This window comes from Takifugu rubripes, chromosome 4 (assembly GCF_901000725.2).
Source record: "Takifugu rubripes chromosome 4, fTakRub1.2, whole genome shotgun sequence".
NCBI lineage: Eukaryota > Metazoa > Chordata > Actinopteri > Tetraodontiformes > Tetraodontidae > Takifugu > Takifugu rubripes.
In genome coordinates, this window is record NC_042288.1 from 2,822,316 (window position 1) to 2,842,291 (window position 19,976).

General features: G+C 44.0%; 1 protein-coding gene across 2 annotated transcripts; it reads right to left on the reverse strand.

Annotated features, from left to right (window-relative positions):
- Window positions 1-49: 49 nt before the first annotated feature.
- Window positions 50-18,791, reverse strand: LOC101078824 (heparan-alpha-glucosaminide N-acetyltransferase). Of its 2 annotated transcripts, XM_029835813.1 has the most exons (18): window positions 18,696-18,791; window positions 18,384-18,478; window positions 17,802-17,920; window positions 16,784-16,902; window positions 15,064-15,133; window positions 14,879-14,945; window positions 13,602-13,687; window positions 11,211-11,287; window positions 10,588-10,618; window positions 10,354-10,514; window positions 8,398-8,510; window positions 7,675-7,796; window positions 7,128-7,251; window positions 6,950-7,036; window positions 5,693-5,770; window positions 2,651-2,721; window positions 1,574-1,686; window positions 50-1,314 (listed from the first exon to the last, which is right to left on the reverse strand). In XM_029835813.1, exons 1-18 carry the CDS (start codon window positions 18,760-18,762, stop codon window positions 1,133-1,135), a joined length of 1,782 nt encoding a protein of 593 aa, XP_029691673.1. In that variant the 5' UTR covers window positions 18,763-18,791; the 3' UTR covers window positions 50-1,132. The 2 variants fall into 2 exon arrangements, with proteins under 2 accessions (XP_029691673.1, XP_029691674.1); XM_029835814.1 differs by lacking the exon at window positions 18,384-18,478 and having other exon boundaries at window positions 18,696-18,757.
- Between the last annotated feature and the right edge of the window lie 1,185 nt (window positions 18,792-19,976).

Below are 19,976 nucleotides of genomic sequence, written 5' to 3' on the forward strand. Positions count from 1 at the left end.
AGGGAGCACGTCGTTGGACAAAGGAATCACGCTGGTTTTGATAGGAGGATCAAAATACATTTATTCAAATACACTTAGGAATTAATGTATGTCTTCAAGATATCATGTGAGATCACTAATGGACTCAAATGTTGGGTTTAGAGCACGAAGATAAATACTGTATCAGGGGAGAGTGTATGGATCATGATGCAATACAAGAAGCAGAGCGCTCTGCATGAGACCACTGATTCTGGGATAAAGTTTCCATATGACAGACTATAGGTATCCTGAGACTTTCGCTCAAAGATAATCAATGAACACAAGGAGATGTGTAGCCACGGTATGTAGCATCACAGTGGTATCATCTGGTCCCAGGCAGGCTTAGAGCACGGCCACAGCAGCAAAATCTCAGTAGACATCATCCTTCTTGGTAAGGTGTTGGGCTGTAAGCGGTAAAATCCACAAAATTGGTTGTTTAATGTATGTTCTGCCTGAAAATACACACTTTTGAGTGATAGCAGTGGATTTCCATAGTTTGGCTCTGTGGCTGTGGAAAAATGGTGGGGAGACTTTAAAACCCTGGTCCCTGCATCACTCCATCTAATCACGTACATGAGCTACATATTATCATCCCTGGATAAAACTACGTGTGTATTAATTATGGACAGTGTAGAACATGCTCAGGCTGTTCTCTGGTGAATCGGATTTGTGTAATTTCCCTGATTTTCTAATGCAATTAGTGCGAGAGGTGTCCGTCCCATTAACGGCACTCCTTTGTGAGCTGTGCATCTTGACCCCTATTAAAGTACTGTCACCCGGACAGCAGATGGTACCGGTGTGCGCACAGAGGGGGAACAAGTGGCCATGGCAACAGTCTCATAATGGTTGGCCTGGTGTGTAGTGGAATCACTCAGTCCAATTTGCTAAGTACCGTGTCAGCACATGTGGCTTAATCAGTGTTTTTGCCGCACAAAACAAGTTGAATAACAAAAAAAATAAATGTAAAACAAAAACCCAAAACAGAGCTGCGCACACACACAGAGCATCCCTAAAACTGGATGGTGGTTTATTTAATCGGGATGAAGATGATTCAGATGGAAAAGGACATATAATGCTGGATAATAAAAATACACAGAGAGATCTGTCTGCTGGTTTAAATCTTGAGGAAGAATTTCTTTCTATACAGCAGGTAAGATATAAGCAGCCACAGAGCCGTTCCGCACAGGCTCTGGAAGAGCCACTCCCAGTGGCTCTCCTGGAAGCGCATCATCCAGCTGAATGGGAAGTAGAAACCCAGCAGTGAGTGGCCAACATACACCAGGATGGAGTTCATCCCTGAAGGGCAGCAGAGAAAAATGTTATCCACAAGCGTGTTTCCGCGTTGGGAGCACAAGAAGCCTTCCAAATAAACCGGAATAATCTAAATATTTCAAATTGCAAAAAGCATAAACCAGAATAAAATAAATAAAATACAGGTGCAAATTGTATTTTTCCTGCTAGTATTTGAGTAAAAACATATAATCAGTATTGATTTCAGGTTTTAACTCTGACCAACTACAGTCTGAAGAGCCTTCTGTGAGTGAATAAACAGTACCTGGATATAAAAATGGCTGTCCAGCCCACCATCCCTTCATATCAGTCACCAAATAAATGCCTGCCAGCAGCAGGAAGGAGAAGCAGCCCATGCAGGTCACATAAGACAGGGACCTGAAACACACCGTCAGCAACAACAGACCATCAGCAACACCTCCCGGACCACAGCGTTTGGGCAGAAACAGAGTGATAGCGGTACAGCGTTTACAAGGGTGTAAAAAAACAGTCTGTCAATCTGCTGCCGTAAATAACGCCTGGTCCTCCGGAGCCAAGCCGACAGACCGCAGGAGAGTTTGCTGCATCACTGCGAAAGCGTCAGCGGCGGATCCTTGGCATGTGCCCCCCACTGGAGACGTGCCAGCCGCTCGTGTCCCGCCTGCTCCTGAGTGCAACAGTGTTTGATGTGATATCAGCTGGGCTAAAATGGTTGCCTCCTCCTTTCCTGCGGGGTTTTATAATCACAGTTGAAGTGGGGCCAAAAAGGGCTCTTGCCTCTGAGTTAATTACTTCGAGACATCCAGGCAGAGACTTGTACTCAAAAGCTCAATAACCTATCTACGATGAACTGCCTATAAAGGCCAAGGAGGTAATGGCCAAGGATGAGCAGGAGTCCCTGTGGAACATCTGGAAGAATTTGCTTACACATCACAGATGAATCGGTGTTCTTCCTGCTGCAACGGAAAAAAACACGAATCACATCTTATAGAGGAGATGTTTCAGTGAAGCTCGTGCACAACGAGAGAGCCGTGCACGGCTGCAGTCACGAGCGATCACCTCAAACAAGACGCAGGGATTCATCCCACAGAAAAGGACAACAAATCCATTTAACAGAGTTGTTATTATAGAGACACAAAGCTGGTGGAACAGGAGCACTTCTGTGTTCTTAACTGTTGGCTGTAAAGAAGAGTGATCACGGTTGGAGAGGCTCGGCAGTCCTGCAGGTGATTATTTACAGTTGTAGCTGTCGTTGGAGGTAAGTCCACGCATGTGTTAGAGGCTGTGATTTGTTCCTGCGGCTAACACGTCCTTTCTTTTGTGGAGAAAAGTGGCTGGATTTAGCGGGTCAGGAAGCACTTACCAAAGATTTTTATTGACAGGTATAAATCCTTCGTCTCGCGTGCACTTAGTAAGGATGGCTGCGGAGATTCCCTGAGGGGGGAAATGAAGCAGATTTCAAATCGATGGGCGATAAGCAAATACGGCGGATGGAGGGGGGCTGCTCACGATTCCAGGCCAAAAAATGAAGAGCGCGTCGTTCGCCTTTATCTGACCAGCAGCAGTAACAATATTTGATTTAGGAAAAGAGGTGAAATGTTGATTTTCAAAGCAAGTTTTAAAACAGCTTGGCTTGCAATTTTTTTTTTAATATACTAAAAAATATTGGCATACGTTTAAAATGTGTCTATGAATTTGCCCAATCAGAGTTAAATAACACATAAATAAATAACAACAAAAACCCATCTTAATGCTATATGGTCTATATTTCTCTGGTAAAAGGCTTATTTATTTTACCAGGATTAATCTTTAAAAACAGAAAGGAAACTATGAGCTCCCATGTGGGGCTGTGCTCGAGGTGTACGTCATCTGATGAAATAAACCCCTACATAACTTTATTTTCCTCATCTTTTCCACACGCAGGCATTGCTTTGGCTCTGGGAGGAGAATCTTGTGCTCCCCAGAACCCTGGCTGCTGGATCCCAGTCTAAACATGTCTGTATGGTGGATATCCATCATGTGTATAGATGACAGAATCGATGGTGTGGAAATAGCCTAGCCAGGACTGGATTGGGTCTCCAGGCTATCCAGGCAGCGGGATGTGGGATGGGGTCGGTATATAGGGCAATCGCTCAATTTCAATATCTCACATCTGTGGCCTGATCGTTGGATTTTAATTAACGGGGCCTGTTTATTCCAAGGAAGATGCACAGCTACCCCTGAATATCAATCCACCACAGGATTACCCTGAACTGTAGTTTGATCTAGCAATAATCTGTCATTTCGGGTTGATGATGAATCTGTGGCGCACAGTAATGTTCCCGTGGTTGGGCGTGTGCTGAAATGAGCCCCCATCCTCCCCCAAGGAGACCTGCTAAAGTCCAGAGCACATGTCTGATTCATCTCTGCTTTCTTCCTCCCTGCTGAGGCAAAACCATGTTACACAAGTCTATATAAAGAGCAGGCCAATCAGCAAAACTCATTTTTGTGTATCTGTTGTTGGTTTGTGCAACTAAAAATACACTTAGCTACTGAGAAGAATGTATGAGGGACCTTTACAGGCTGTAGTCATAGTCCACTCATAAACAAGGATCAATACGGACTCTTGTTCCTCCTCAACAAGTGTAATGTGAGAAAATCAATCATGTTTTATCTATTTCAGTTCAATTGAATTTTATGTTTGGATAGATCAATGGGGAGGGTTATGTGGGGGATGTGAAAGAAAAACATGCGTTACTTTATCATCTGCTGCCTGAAGAGCAAAGTTAATGTCATTTGTTTCAACCCCAAACTCTCTGCATCACAATGGGACTCAATGATATTCAACAGCAGCAGACGAATGGAGACAGTTGTCGTTTAAGAAATGAGGCTAATTAGATGCCGCATTTTCACTTTCTCTCACCATATCTCTGCAAAACGCTTGACTCCCTGTATTGATTTGTCCTCTTTGGTCTAGACACAAACATCCCAACAAGAAGCACGTTAACACTCTCTCGCTTCCTGTTGTTGTGAAGACATTTGGTAAATATTGAACGGCATTTTTTTTTTTTTTTCTAATCATTTCACGTTGCACTAAAGTGGTTAAAACGTTACAGTCAACATTTGGGGGGACTGCACCACATAAATCTTGCTAAATGAATTTTGCTAACATCACACCAGCAGTGCGTGCGCACACTCAGACTTTAGCAGCACAACTTTCCCATCTTTCTCTCCATCTCTCAGACCTCCAAAGTGCTGCTTCCTGAAATTTCAGCTCCACCACTGCATTAAACAGTGTAAACGTGGGTTTAAGGATATTTTTCATTTCACCAGTGATAATTATTGACCCTGAAATCCCCACATATTAACCGTCCAGGATAAATCTTTCATTGTGTATAGTGCCAGCTTAATCACACTGATTATTGAGATGATAATAATCTAAACCTAAATTCCTTATATTTCAGCCATGGATGACAGTCGTGTATACATTGACCACTGTCTGGCTCCCTTTTCGTCCCCTTGCACAGTTAGATTTCAAAGGATGAGCGAAGCAGCCAGCTCCTCTAACTCCATCATCGCTCCAGGTCAAAGGACAGCCTGTTCAGGATGTCTGCCTGAGCGGCGGGCGGACTCCTACTAACCTCCTTTTGCAAACAAGCCTCATGTCTGCAGCTTGGCGCTGTACGTTTAAAAAGACAGTTGGCATGTAGGTTCAGTGAAGTCTGGATTGTTGTTTTGGGGGGGACCGCGTCCCTCAATATCGTTAGAATTGACTAAAAGCCTCATGTTGCGGGTCTAGAAACGCAAAAAGAGCCGTCTCGTATAACACGGTGCTCCTCCCTGCGGGACTCATCCCCCCACTCAGAAGGAAAACGACGCCAGCCTGCCTGCTTTTGTGTTTCAAGACCACCCAGAACCACTGGTGAGAAAACAAGTGAGAGCCCGTGTTAAAATAATGGCCACTGTTCTGCCCAGACTCTGGTGATTGTTGTGGTCCAGCGACCATCAAGTGCTGTCGCTGCGTTTTCTGGGGGAAGCTCACCATGCATGAGCACCAATTAATCACACCTTCAGTTGCTACTGATTACAGTAGCCAGTAAATAATATCCACATCCCTTTTGATCAATAGGAGGTAATGCGTGTCCCCAGACGAGCCGTATACTCGTGTCTGCCCGGAAACGCAGCCGCGCACGGATGTTGTTCAATCGTGCCGGGATGACACACATCCTCCACCAATTCCTGCTAATGAGTGGCCTCGGCGGCTGGGACTAATACCCCAGTGGTGGGAAGAGAAACGCACACCGGGGTTTGTCCCCAAGCTGAATAAAACCAGCAAGATCAGAGATGGTGAGGAGGAAGCAAATGTTATTCAAAGCGATGGGTCGTCTTGAGTTTTATCTTTCTGCATCTGCATGACGCAACGTACCAGGATGACGGCCCACAACAGGAATCGACAGAGGATGTGGACGTCGGCCCCCCTGTAGAAGAGGAGGATTTTTCCAGCCCGAGGGAAAGAAGGCAGATACGTACAGTCACCACAGCAGATCCATTCCTGGGATTACCAAGACTTGCTATATAAACCAACAACCTCCGGCGTGTCCGTGTGTTTGTCCTTGGGTAACTAAATCTGCCTGGGTTGTGGGTGACTGTGTCCCTGATGCGGCGGTCACATTTCTGCCCATCCAGATGTGGCGCATAAGTCGTCTGCAGCCTCTGATTAATTTGGTGATGATGAATGTGTCTCAGCTGAGGACATTAGCCTGGCAGAACACGCAGGAGGGCAGCGGACACCTGGCGTGTCGTCTAAGACGTGCTGACTGACGGGCTCAGAGCTAACCGCCCGCCGGGAATTAAGCAATGTGGCTGCTTTTGCGAGGCAGCTTCCCACAGTGCAAACGGTTAAAAGTGACAATCAACGTTGGAGGAGAGAAACTCGCCCCACTTTCCTGCAACACGTTGTCAAAAACAGAGGGCAGCTGTGCGCTTGCAAGGAGGTGGGAAAGTATTTTTCATTCAGTTTTCACTGAAATTCAAGGTGAACCCTGTTTACACTTCCAAATGTGAGCTTCTACTAACAATCCAGAAAGAGCTTTATTTAAAAAAAGAGCTTTATTTTTTTTAAAAAAGAAAGCATATGTATGTAATGTAATGTAAGATTCTTGGTGCCAAATAAATACTATTTATAGTGTTAGAATAAAGTGTTTTATATTAGAGGAGTCAGGAAAAACTGATACACATTAAAAAGTCCAACAATTATTTTCACTTTTATGTGACATATAGGGATTCACCGAAGTTCTAACGTCGTTAATTTCTATGAATGATTCCTTAAACGAGCTCAATCTTTGTCAGCTCTGTAGCGGTTTGAGTCTGTTGAAATCATCGGATGGGAGATGAAGGGCTCCAACTGACTGGGGCTTCCCAGTTTGCTGCCAATGGGAAAACAGGAAGAGCTGGAGACACGTAATGCGAGTGCGTGCGTGTGTGTGTGTGTGTGTGTGTTTCATGTACTGTAATTTGGCTGTAGTGGTCCATGATTGTGCAGTAGTCGGTACAGCAGCTCAAATTATTGTGACTATATAATAGATTCTGGTTCGTCACATTGTTTCAGATTGCTGATGATTTTGTAGAATCTAACCAATCCATGGATAATTTGCAGCAATGTTTAAGAAATTCTTTATTTTACCTGCATTCCCAGGAATCCCATGACAATAGAGTTGACCGTCCCCAGAACCCCCTCTGGGTCAAAGGGCTGTGTGGTCTGATACATTTCCTGAAATAATGCAATTAAAAAAATGCAGAAATGAGCTTCTTCCACAACTTTAAAACACAATATCCATGGATATGCGTGATGGATAACTGACTTTGCACGTGGGATATCTGTACATGTTATCACCAAACATCCATCTGTCGATGTATCCTGCAGCGCCTCCAGTGCAGTTTGGGTAAAGACCATGGTCGCCGATTCCACCGGCACCTAAATAGCCACTGAAAAAAGGAAAGATTAATTAAATTGTACATTTAATTGCATTTTAACGTTGTAGATCATTAATATGTAACATAACACAGATATTAGGCAATTAACACTACAATTTCAAAGTCCCAATTTTAACACCGAGGCATAAAATTGGGGGGAAATGTGCAAAAATAGCAACAATGAGCAGAAGACTCAGAGCGAGGAAGATGGATCCTCTGCCTCCACCAGTCTTATTGCACATGACAGTCCAAGATTGGCTAATTATGCTCTCTGAAGCATACAGCACAGGCCCATAAATCATAACTGTTCACAACAGCAACACAAGGCGCGCGGGGCAACACCTCAGCAGATGGAGATGATGTCGGCGTGGACACTCCAGCAGGGGTGGCGGTCAACGGCCACGTTCAGCACCTAAGGAGGGGGCCTGAACTTACGTGGGACAGTCGGGCACAGGCATGAGGAAAGTGACACAGAGCCACAGAGTCTCCAGCAGGATGATAATCAGCCACTGTGGCCAGTAAACAACCACATCTTGGACAGAGCTCCACCAGTGATGCTGGAACACAGTAGAGAAACCTTGAGATGCGTCTTCAAGTCCAAAGCTGCACGACTAAGATGGCACTCGCTCGTTTCCATCAGTGGTTTCCATCACACCAGTTTGCCAGACTAGACTGTCCGTGCTGTGTGATAAGGCTTCTTATTTAAATAATACAATAGCAGAAGTCTTATTTTAAGAATGTCCTTTCAACAAACGTGAACATGTCCCTTTGTTGTCCTTCATATATTGGACATCGCTATGCAATTATTGTGGCACGTTTTCACCTCTGAACACTCTCAACTTAAATGTTGAATTGTCCTTTTACAGTCAATTTCCATATCTTCATTTGTGTTTAACTCTTAGCTAATGCTCTTACACTGTTAATTAGATATTTTTTAATTGAATGCTGCTGAATGAATGTCTAAAAACCTTGATCTCCAGTTTTACTGACCCACAATTGTTTTGTTTCTCCCCTGATTTTCCACTGAAATGGGTCAAAGCAGAGGACAAAACACTTTTCAGTTTGGTTCAATTTTCATTTCTTCACCAAATCTCTCGCTCTCCTCTCTCCCGCTCATCAGATTAGAAAGACTACAGTGAAGCTGACAGAGCTGCTCACCTCTGTCAGTGAGATTTCTTTCTGGCCCCAGAAAGTCTGCAGGAGTGATAGAATGAAGTAGGTGAAGCCCAGACGCTGCAGGACTCCAGGAATCCTGAGCCAGGACCAGGACACTGGAACACAGATAACAGCAGCATGAACCCGCTAATAAAGACGCGTCTGCAGAGCGAAGGTAGACACCTCCATGTCAAGCTAGTTCTGCTGAACTGTGCCAACAATTAACCAGGACATCGATTATATTGAGTGTGGGGTTGTCCTCTTAATCATCCAGCAAATACTGCCTCCTGAAGGGGGTGATGGACAAAGCGGCACACTGGGAGATGTTGTCAGGCTTCAGGATATGGAAATGTAAAGAATGTGGGAAGCTAAGCAATGATTCCCCGTTATCTCTCACCCTCCACAAAGTGGAGAGGACAGGGTTGGTGGATTGTTGAGAGATTGATGTTAATCTACACATTTAGTTAATTGGAAAGCGCTCTGCTGCACAAAAGTGCTGTAAAAATGGCGCAATCCCGATCGTTGATCTGTGTAAATCAAATAAGAGGAGGAAATCTCTGCTTTGACAGGGGAAGAGGAAGCTCTTAATCGTGACACGTCTGTAAAATCTGCTTCCATGATCACATCTGCAACAAAAAGTCCTTTAACTAAAAATCCACCCTGTAAGGTCAGAGCACAAAGGTAGACCAGAGGAAGGTCTCACAGCCACGCGACCTAACACATCAGTTCACGCTGTTTTGGTTTTTAACTGAAGCCTTTTTCAATGTTAGAAAATCATTTAGGAAGCAAATGTGGCTGCTGCCCGCCTCCCATCTCGTAGCGCTTCCAGAGATACATTAACCAAAACGATGATTGTATGAAGGAGGTGAACGCAGCTGCGTAAAGCCATTAGGAAACCAGCGGAGACAGAATATACTTTAAAAGCGAATGTCTGGCTTTTCATTTGACCAAAATTTCCCTCCGTCTCCTTCACTTGAAAACCCAATCTAATAAACAATAGTTCAGCTTTTACAGAATACAGTTAATATAGGAGAAACTGATGAGTGTGGACCGTCACGTGGAGCGGAAGGAGCTGTGAAACGCTCCTTAGATTGCAGGAGTAAAATCAACACACCGTTGATCTCACAGGTTAACGCCTTTTGTTCCATTTGACCTCAAAGTGATTTAATGTGTTGAGCTGAAACGGTTCCATCGTCCGATTATGCATAAACCCTGGTCCTGAACTGCCGAGGACGTCCTTGGAGACGAGCGGGCAAAGCTGCTGCTCGTGGTAAAAGCGGCAGTGTTGTTCTGGTCAACGCCGGTGGCAGCAGCTGCTGACGGCTGTAACACTATCTGTTTGTAATTGTCCATTACCAGGGTGGTTGTTTTTGCTCAATCTCCCTCCTGTTAACCATCCCCTGGCACTGGATTTTGAGACTGGGCACACAATAACAATATTTTTGTTAACCCGGTTACGCCTGCATCACCACAGGAAAGTCCATTAGCGCCTGGGAGGGCTAATGTGCGAAGGGAGGCCTGCTCATCCCCAGGTGGGTGATGAAAAGAGGGGTGTTTAGCCTGCTTTGCCTCCAAACCTGACAATGCAGCTCTGGGTTGACCATTCATTTTGATCTAAACACATCACCTGTATTTTAGTAACGTGTCCTCGAGCCAACAACGCAACACTCCACAGATGGATAAACAGGTGGGTTATTTTTATGATCCATAAAACAAATGACAAAATTGTCAGAAAATTGTTGAACGTGAACATGTTTGTTGTTCCAAAGCTGCATTTCCCAGCTGAACCGGTGCATTAGCGTCAGAAACCCCCCCCACAAAAAACGCCGCCGCACTCGCTGTTGTGCCGCTTTGGCGTGTGTAATTAGGAGACATTATCAGGGAGGCCATAGCCTTCGTTTTTAGAACTCCCACTGCAGAAAGAGTCTGTTCAAAATAACCATCCTGGGTTCCACCTACATGGGCCGTCTCGTGGAGAGTAGTTGAGGAAGCAGAAGCCCAGCATGAGGAGGACGCCCGTTCTCCAGGTGATCTTACGCAGCAGCTGCAGGCGTCGTACTCGCCTCCTCTGCATGGATCTGAAAGCCAACACCACCGACGTCCCGATGATGAAGACAAACCTGGGGAAAACGCTGAGTAAACTGAATATATACAGTAAATTGTGATTAATAACTCATGGAAATGGTGTCCTACCATGGCATGACCAGATCTGCTACAGTTAGACCTGAAACAGAACAAAGTTTTACGCCATTAAACCAGCACTTGAGTTCTGTTTTTTTCCCTTTTATTATCAGACTTTTCTAGTTTTTGCCATCCAGCATTCACCATGCGAGAACCTTAAAAAGCCGCTTCCATCATTAACTTCCAATTTCCAAAAGGTGTGATTAATAAGTATCTCCCCTCCTCTGACAGTTTTGGACCAGCTGCAGAGAAGATTAATCAAACTACCCCTGGAATCGATACATTTAATCAGGGAAAATCTTTTTTTTTTGTTCCTTTGTACACATTAAGAGTCTCAGTCATTTGCTGCCTCCCTCTTATTGTCTCCGAGCGTCAGTTTAAACACGCGTGCCACCTTCTTTCCATTACCTTCCTGGTTGTTAATAACCATTAAAAATCTATAACTCATGTCTTTAAGTTGTTTTTCATGAGGAATGGCTTCCTGTGGGTGTGGATTTGACATTTATCATAACTAGCAAATTGCTCGTGAGCTCTTCAAAAAACACCCTCACCCATACATTCAGATTTACATGTAGTACAGTTCAATTAGTCCTAAAATTCTTGCAAATCCTTAAAAAGGTACATATTTGCCTCACCGTTCCATGGAGCATGCTGAAAGAACCAGTAGCCTCCTCCACCATAGTTCACAAAAACCATCACCGTCAAGGCAAACCTGGACGCACGATAAAATGAGCTTTCAACTGCATCAGAATATTGTCTGAAAATGTACCTTAAAACATGAATGAATGAATTATTTCCTATGTGAAGAACTGATTGCCTCCTAAATAACACCTCTGGAATATCATTAAGTGTTGGATTGAAGTATAAGTGCGGTGGGGCGGGGCTCGTCTGCTGTCACCCTCTAAATGCGAGGTAATGCAGCCTAAGCATTATGAATCACTCAGGAAATGAACACTTGTCCTCTGAATCTCCTCGAGCAGCAGTGCTGACTAAAGACTTTGCATCTAATATATGATACACTTTATGCCTCAGCAGCGGCCTGGCCTGCTGCAGAACAGCAGGCGCTAACCCTAGCTGGAGGAAACGCCGTGAGAAAGACTTTGGCCACTGCCTCATCAAGTTTTGGTGGATTAATGACATTTGCTCCGAGGCACTATCCCTCCATCCTCCTCCACACTTATGATGCATGTGCACTTTAACTGCAGCGATGCAGAAATATCATCCAGAAAGAACGAGTTTAAAGAAAACGATGGTCTGATAAGGGGCGCGCTATCTTTCTCCGCCTGCTCTTGTTTTCCTGCTTAAATTCAATTGAAAAGGCCATTACGGCTCTTTTAGGTCCAACCTGCTGATACGAGATTTTAATCGGACGCTATCGTCTCAAAAGGGCTATTAAAGCGGAGTAAATCCTGCTGCACGCGCTCATAATTTCTTTCTCTCACACACACATGCACACACTGCTGTAAATTTCATCCATTAGCCACCATAGTGACAAAAAGACCTTGAATGTACCTTTATTAGACCAGTATCAGTTGCATCCTCTTGCATCAGGACCTGTTTTCTGTATCTTTACAGATACAAAACTACAGCAGATGAAAGACTTTGTTCAGGAGGGAACTATTTATCTTCCATCTAAGTATTAAAAACTGGTGTATTCAACGAGTAACTATAGCAAATGTTCCTTTAGTGTTGCCGCAAAGTAATGAAAGCTAAGATCCAGGTTGAGGAATAACTGCCATGGATATTTGCCACTTTCTCTAAATCTTTATTTATGCCATAAAGCTAACAGCTCACAGATGTCCTTCTTGCAGGATCTTCTGTGTGACTCCTCAGAAAGTTAACGTTGCATCCTACATTATTTAACGTGTAGTTAGACTCCATCATTAAAGAGTATTGAGTTACCAGTGTTGCTGGACGCGTCAAGTGCACCAGTGGATATTGTAGCCATAATAAACTTCAACATCAGTAGAAATTCCAAGGATTTTTTTTTCCTTGAGAAAGTAAATCAGTTGAAATAAATGCTGCAGCAGTCAAAATATGGAATAATTCAGCCACCTGGCACTACAGTCTTCTTCTATTATTGTTATTAACTGTGTTGTAAAGCAACGCTAACGACTGACAGTGCAACTTTTCCCCTGGAAGGAGAACAGCGGGAGGCTTTTAGCAGCGCTACCCAAAATTAAAATCCAAAATCCTTTTAAAAGAATGAACGTGCGCGCCAAGTCGACAGTTCTCTGTATATCATGTCAGTCGGAGTGTGAGTGACTGTGAAAAAACTGTGAGTAGAGGAAAAGCCTCAAGAGCTCATGGCAGATGGATGATGTCCCTGTGTTGTGTAAAAAGTTACTTATCAGAGCCATGGATCATAAATCGGGAAGGGGGTTGACAGTGTTAATCTGGTGCTGGGAGACACAGTTTTATCAACCGTGTTGTCAGGTGGGTAGCGTGTCCTCTACAACCAAACGAAATATCAATAACACACAGAGATATTATCATGCTTTTTCTGTAAGTGTTTGATAGTCTTGTTAGATGTCTTTAGATGACGGTCCCTGCTGCAGAATGGACCAGTTGTGTGCTGAAGCTGCCTCCGTGCGGCTGGATTTCCTCTCACTAGGCTGGAGATCTATGACCCGGTGGATATGTGCTGATATGTTGATGGTATTATTACGTCAATTATTTGACTACAAGGAGGTCACAGCCACACCAGCATCCTGTTTCCAGAGAGGCGTGCTTTGTGTCTAACCCCAGGCCACAATTAAGAGGAGCAGGGAGCCCAGATTCAATCACATGCATCACTCTTGTCCAACAGAAACGCACTGTTCCGGGGGAAACGCATATCAGAAACCATGCCCAAAGCCATCCCGTCCGATAACAAAAGGTTTGGGGGGAGCCTGTGGCCAGACTGTGACCCCTGTAATCATTCATTACGCTGGAACTGGAGATCTTCATCATGCCTGAGATGGCTCTGAAAAGGATCAGCGTAAACAGGACACATGGGCCCGATGAGGAGAACGCTTGTCACATACCCTCGGAACGTGTCCAGAGAGAGCAGACGCTTGGGCCGCTGTTTGCCGCTTATTTCTTCTTCTTCCTCACATGTTGGAGTTGTGTCCTGGAGGAGAAAAACCACAACGGCACAGAATCACAATCTTTGGCTTTTCGGTCGTGGCGGGGGGGTCGAATAAGGTTGGATGTTAACTCAATAACTCGCTAATAATGACTAATGATCATTTCCACAATAGCTTCTCTTTGTTGACAACATTAGCCAACATTAGCATTATGGGATGGATGGATGGATGGATGGATGGATGGATGGATGGATGGATGGATGGATGGATGGATGGATGGATGACGGATGGATGGATGGATGGATGGATAGATGATGGATGGATGGATGGATGGATGGATGGATGGATGGATGGACGAACGGATGGATGGATGGATGGATGGATGGATGGATAGATGATGGATGGATGGATGGATGGATGACAGATGGATGGATGGATGGATAGATGGACGGACGGATGGATGGATGGACGGACGAACGGATGGATGGATGGATGGATGGATGGATGGATGGATGACTGGGTGGGTGGGTCAATGGACGGACAGACAGACAGGCAGGCAGGCAGGCAGACAGACAGACAGGCAGGCAGGCAGACAGACAGACGTGTCCTGGGTCATTCTCTGCTGCGGTGCCTCGTTTTCTGACGCTCTGTGAAGGCAGCACTGAGAGGACTCTGGCCTGTTGCCCCCCCAGTTGGATTAGTCTGACTCTTTGGCCCCGGTGCCGCAGTTTAAAGAGCCAGAGCAGGAAGACACCAGCACTAATACGTTATGATGGATCTGCATGCCGTCCGTGCAGCGTGAGGAAGACAGAGACTCACTTACTCGGAGGGAACAAAAGGAGTCATTGACGCACACTAAGAACACACAGCGGTTCCTGCCAACAGGCAACATGATTTGGATGTTGCAGCGCTCCATTAATTCTGTCTAAGTCTGCAGTACAATTGGCTCCGCTAACATTTGTATCAATCATTGTGTTAGTGTCTCCCAAATGGCTGGAAGACTGCAGCTTCAGAGCAATTTTGGTACGGATGTATCTGGTTCTGTGGTTGGCAACAACAAAAACAACAACAACAACTAATAGAAAAAGAATAATAATACTGCTTTGTTGCACTAATTTGATGAAAATCCTTTGATCAGTGTCAAGACTGACTGATTTAATCTGTCACATCCTGGTGCCGTTCCACTTTCCAAAATATGAATCTAATGCATTCATCGGTGGCAGTATTTTACTTACATTGTCCAGGGAGTACCGGGGGGCTTGGCAGCAAATGGTCCTCATAAATTTTGATGTGGAGCGCTTCCTGTAAATGGGACAAGAGTTTTGAGGAGCCAAGTTTGGATGGACGTCTGATCGCTGCAGGATGGTCGTTTTACGTATCATTTAAAACAAATAAAAAATAAAAAAAAGCATATGCGTACCTATATATGATGGGTACCACAACAAATGAGACAGCAATCAAAGCCAGGGACAGAGCAGCTGCCAGAAGAGCTGGAAAATAAGAAAATACCGGGGAATCATCAGCGCATCAACATAATTTACAGTCTGTATCGATGATGTTCTAAAGTTCATCAGAGTAGGGTCTGAGCCACCATAGTGCAGCACCAAATGTCTGATTGTCCTGCTTCCTGTTTGTCCCCTGCGGCTCTCCGTCACTCAGCCGGTGTCAAAGGGTATCCCTCAAGTGTCAAACAACAAGCAAATGGAAAACAACATCGCTGATCCATCAATTTATCTCAATCATGCTGGGAAACGTAAGCCTGCAGCCATTTGAAAAGGAAAATAGGAGAGGCTACACTGGGCCGAGGGAGAAGGGTCAGGATGGGGTTCACAGTACATCAGCTCACAAACCCAGCAGACAGGTAAACAGAATCTGTTCTGAATCACCTATAAATGTAGATTCACTGCTGATGGAACCAAACAATATCTTGTTTCATGTAGATAAAAGAGGATAAACACATCTGCCACATGCATCTTGTCACAAAATTGCAAGGAAATGCCACATTACTGCTCACCCATCAACTCCTGCTAATCAGAAGCATATTTTACGGCAACATTGTGAAAAAAAACAAACGAACAAGGACTCAGGAGATGTCAGAACAGACTTCCTGCATCAAAGTACAGGAGATACGAGAAAAAAAGCTAACCAAAATAAGCCACTTTATCCCGAATCCACTGGAAAGAAACACTGGCCACGTTATAAGATAATACATCACAACAGAAGCTCTATTAATTACAGTCAGGATACAGAATTAACGCAGGCGTTTTAAAGCCAATCTGATTAGCTTCAGAACATCAATATGATTTCCAAAATTAAATAAGAAACACTTTGTGGTGGTCAATATGTGGAATTGTTTGTAAGGATGAAGTTCTCTGCAGGTGACTTGCGGTTTGTGGTACAAATCAGAATACAGTACTAACACAATTAAAGAGTGGATCTGGTAGCAACTGCAGGGGAACGTCGAAGAATACCAGCCGGCGGATGATCTCATGAAGCCCCACAGACAATCAATGCGAGACGCCGAAGTAAACTTTGAAATTCCCCAATAGAGCAGCTCCAACCTGTCTTCAGCTGCTGACCAGACCAGTACTTAAGCTAAGCAAGTCCTGTGGGGAGCTAGCGTAATCACCGGTCTGTAGAGCTAATGGAAGCTCATCATACTGGGAGGGATGCAGTCACACTGACCGTATATCTGCTTGGATAATGGCTACTTGCCCTTAAAAGTCTGATCTACAACATAATCTGCAATATTGTTAAGTAGAGTGTACATTATGGAGAGTGACGCTTTCAAAATCCCATTATGCACTAATCCTTCCACACTCCCTAATGTATTTCCCACAATCCTCTGCGCAGAGCCAGTCCTTTAAGACAAACAAAAAAAGCTTGTCTTTTATCCCCTTTTGAAGACAGCATGTCTCATCTGATCAATACGCATCATGTCCCGGGGGACAGACGGGGTAGGACGCAGAGGGGCCGAGTGATTTTTGCTTCCTTTCTTCTCTTTACTGACTCAATTAAACAGAGAGTGGATCAAAGGTTTGGCCCGAGCGTGCTGTGGACACGTGTTCCTCTGCTGTCAATGCACAGTCACGCTGCCCTACGGCAACGACTAATCACTCACGTTCTTCATCGATACTTACGCAAGGAAACATTGTTTGGAGTTTGGTCAACAGTGTGAGTGCAGCTGGGGTTTGTGGTGGACTTTGGTATCCGGATCCAAACACTGTAGCGACCATTTTCTTCATACGTCTGACTCCATCTGCATCCAAAACAAGAATATATATACAGAGAGGAAGCCACACACATCCAGTAAAAGCACATAAAGTCTCTCTGAGGTGGTATTTCATCAGAAGCCTACATTTATTGCCTTTTTCCCCTTGACTACTTTTGCTCTTTCACTCTTGACCTAACAGTTAAAAAGAAGCTCTTCCCATCCTCCAGCTGACAGATTAACGATCCACCTGAAGCTCAGGAGCGCCCCCCAGCGGCTGTGGATATGAAGTGCAGCTATTTGTGTTTCTCCCATTTCAGGGCACCAAAAGTGTGCATTATATGTTCACATTGATCCACTGTGGGGGGTGACATACTAGCTATCAGCTGGTGTTTTTTTAAAAGGTGAAGGAGAAATCGATAGTCTGGATAGTCTGTTTGGAGACCTCAGCACTGATCTATAGGCAGACAAACACTTTAAGTAGGGAGCGTTACAGGCTGGAAACTCGTCATGTGAAGTCACAGGTGACCCCCCACCCCCAACATAAAGTGGAACTCCTCGAGTTGTTTCAGGGGTGATTGTTTATACAAACGGGGGCTGTCTCTCCCAGTTAGCATCCCCAGCGCAACACACACACGGACACATGGCTTGAAAGATCTAATGAGCCCATTTCATCAATATTAGAATGTCAGGTCTTATGAACACCAAAAAGACTCCGGATCAATAACCAGCGAGGTACTTTAAGGGAGGGCATCGCTCGGGCACAGAAGGCAGGCCAGGATTACTCCCCCAGCCCTGTAAATAATCCCTCAGACTGCCGATGTCATCACTGGATGCCTCCGCATCCCATTATGTCTGGAAACAAAAGCGTTCCAGTGCACCGGATAAACAGGAACAAACAAGAACGAAATCCAAACCTTACCAGAGGATTGAAAGTCATTTGTCACCTGCAGATGGTCGTATTTCTGTCCTGTGACTCCACACGAATGTGAAGTGTGAATTTAGTGCTGATCACCACGGACGCATTGTTGTTGGGCTTCACTGTGGTCAGATGCTGGTACACACACTGGGAAGAAAAGTCAAAGGGTTAAAAAACATTTCTGGTGTTAAAAATAATAAATGTATTAGTAATTATGTAAACAGTTGCACGCAAAGATTTTTATGGACTCTGGTTTGCATGGTTGCCATGGTAAACCTTCCAATCCTGGGAATTTTGGAAACTTTAATCTGTAAAATGATTAAATGAATCTAGTGCCTCCAACAATAAAGTGGAAATATAAAGTAGCGCTAGTAGAATATACTCTGGTGAAGTCAAAGTATCCCTAGTTTGAGTAAATCTATTATTAGGTTGAATAAATGTGAAGAATCTGGTGTGAATAAACCAATAAAGTAAAATTCACAGAAATCTTTCAAGCAATACAAGAACTTTATTTATGCTTTTGTGCAAGACGTTGAGAATACCTTGGAAATAAAGTCTTAGTATTTAAAATGAATACATAAAATAGAGAGGAGGTGTATTTATTATTTACCTTATAGCAGTAATCTGAGGTGTAAAAAACTTGAACGTTTTGGGTGAGCTGGTTCTGTATGGTTAGCAGCGCCTGGTCCACTCTCAGATCAGGTTCTAAAAAAGCCCAAACCAACAATTATAACACAACAAAAAGCTGTTTTTCATCACCGGCATATGATTTCAGCGCTGGCTGGTTGTCTACTTTAACATTTTCCACATTGATTGCAGAGGCGTGACCTTCGCAACATAATTTTTCCACCTCCAGGACAGTTTGAAAACTTGCCATGAAAAGGCGGGTCATTCACAAATCCGCCGAGAAAGCGGCTCTCACCTGCATGGCTGCAAGTTAGCAGGATTAAGAGAGTCAGGCTTGTGTGTAGCAGTCTCCCGGGCTCCATGTTCCTCTTGTAAACAAGCGAGGCCACTGCTCATCTTTACAACGCAAAATAAAAAGCGGTCAAAGGTCGGGCTGCTTGGATGACTGTTTTTCTTGATATGATCATCACAGAGACGATAACACGAAATGATGATGCATCATGTTGCAAATGTACACAGTGAGCAATGAGCAGTGGATTCTGTTTTTATTCCCATTTAAGCTTTAAAGGCCTTAAAGACCCGAGGAACTGTGTTGTTGGCTGTCCCAGAGCAAACTGTTCTAAACAAATGTGTGGACAAATACAGATTTGCATGTCCTTTTTTTTTTTTTGGAGTTGTCGTGTTTCTAAGAGCAGATTAGGCTTGAAATTGTATTTTGTGTGAACTGTTCCTTTAATCAATTGTAGGGAACAGTCAGAAGTGATCAAATAACAGGTTCTACTACTATCTATCAGCTTCTATTTTGACTATGCTTTGAAGTTAGTAGTTCCAGGCCACAATATTGCACTTACACACATCCTTCAAACAGGATGTAGGTATGTATTTGCAATACATACATGTATGTACGTGTATAAATATATATATATATATATATATATATTTTTTTTTTTAATTACATATTCCCATAAAAACCTTGGGTGCAGCACATCTTTGCTTGGAAAATTACAGATAATAAGGGCTCTTGCTCAGTGGGTGAATTTTGTTATCATCCAAAGTGATTTTAAACCAAAAGGACACTATTTTCCTGCACTCTGAGGTCTGGAAACCTTTAACAGGACTCGGTGATGCCTTCAAACCTGCTGGCACACTCTAATCTAATGTCCCGATCCTATATCCCAGCATGCTTTTCTTTTACAGCAGCGTCAACAAAAGCACCTTTCTCATTTCCTCACTCGGCCAACTGTTAAAATCTCATCTGATTTCACCTCCTCCAACTCTCACTTCATTAACCACTTCATTTTCCTGAGCATTCACTGTAACAGATGACTTCACTGGGGCAACGTCCCAGGAGCGGCTCATTAACCTTTGACCCTTGCTCAGCTTTAGATCAGAGCTTCTCTAAAAGTCTGCGGTCTTCTTTAGACTTCATTAATAGCAGATGTAGACTTTTGAGGTTTTATCATGGCTGGATGTGTAATACAAACTGAATTATTAAAGACCTTAAAGATTATTGTTGTGGCCAGTGCCCAGTATCAACGGCAGATAATCCCCTTTGCAATAAAAATGGTGCCTTGTG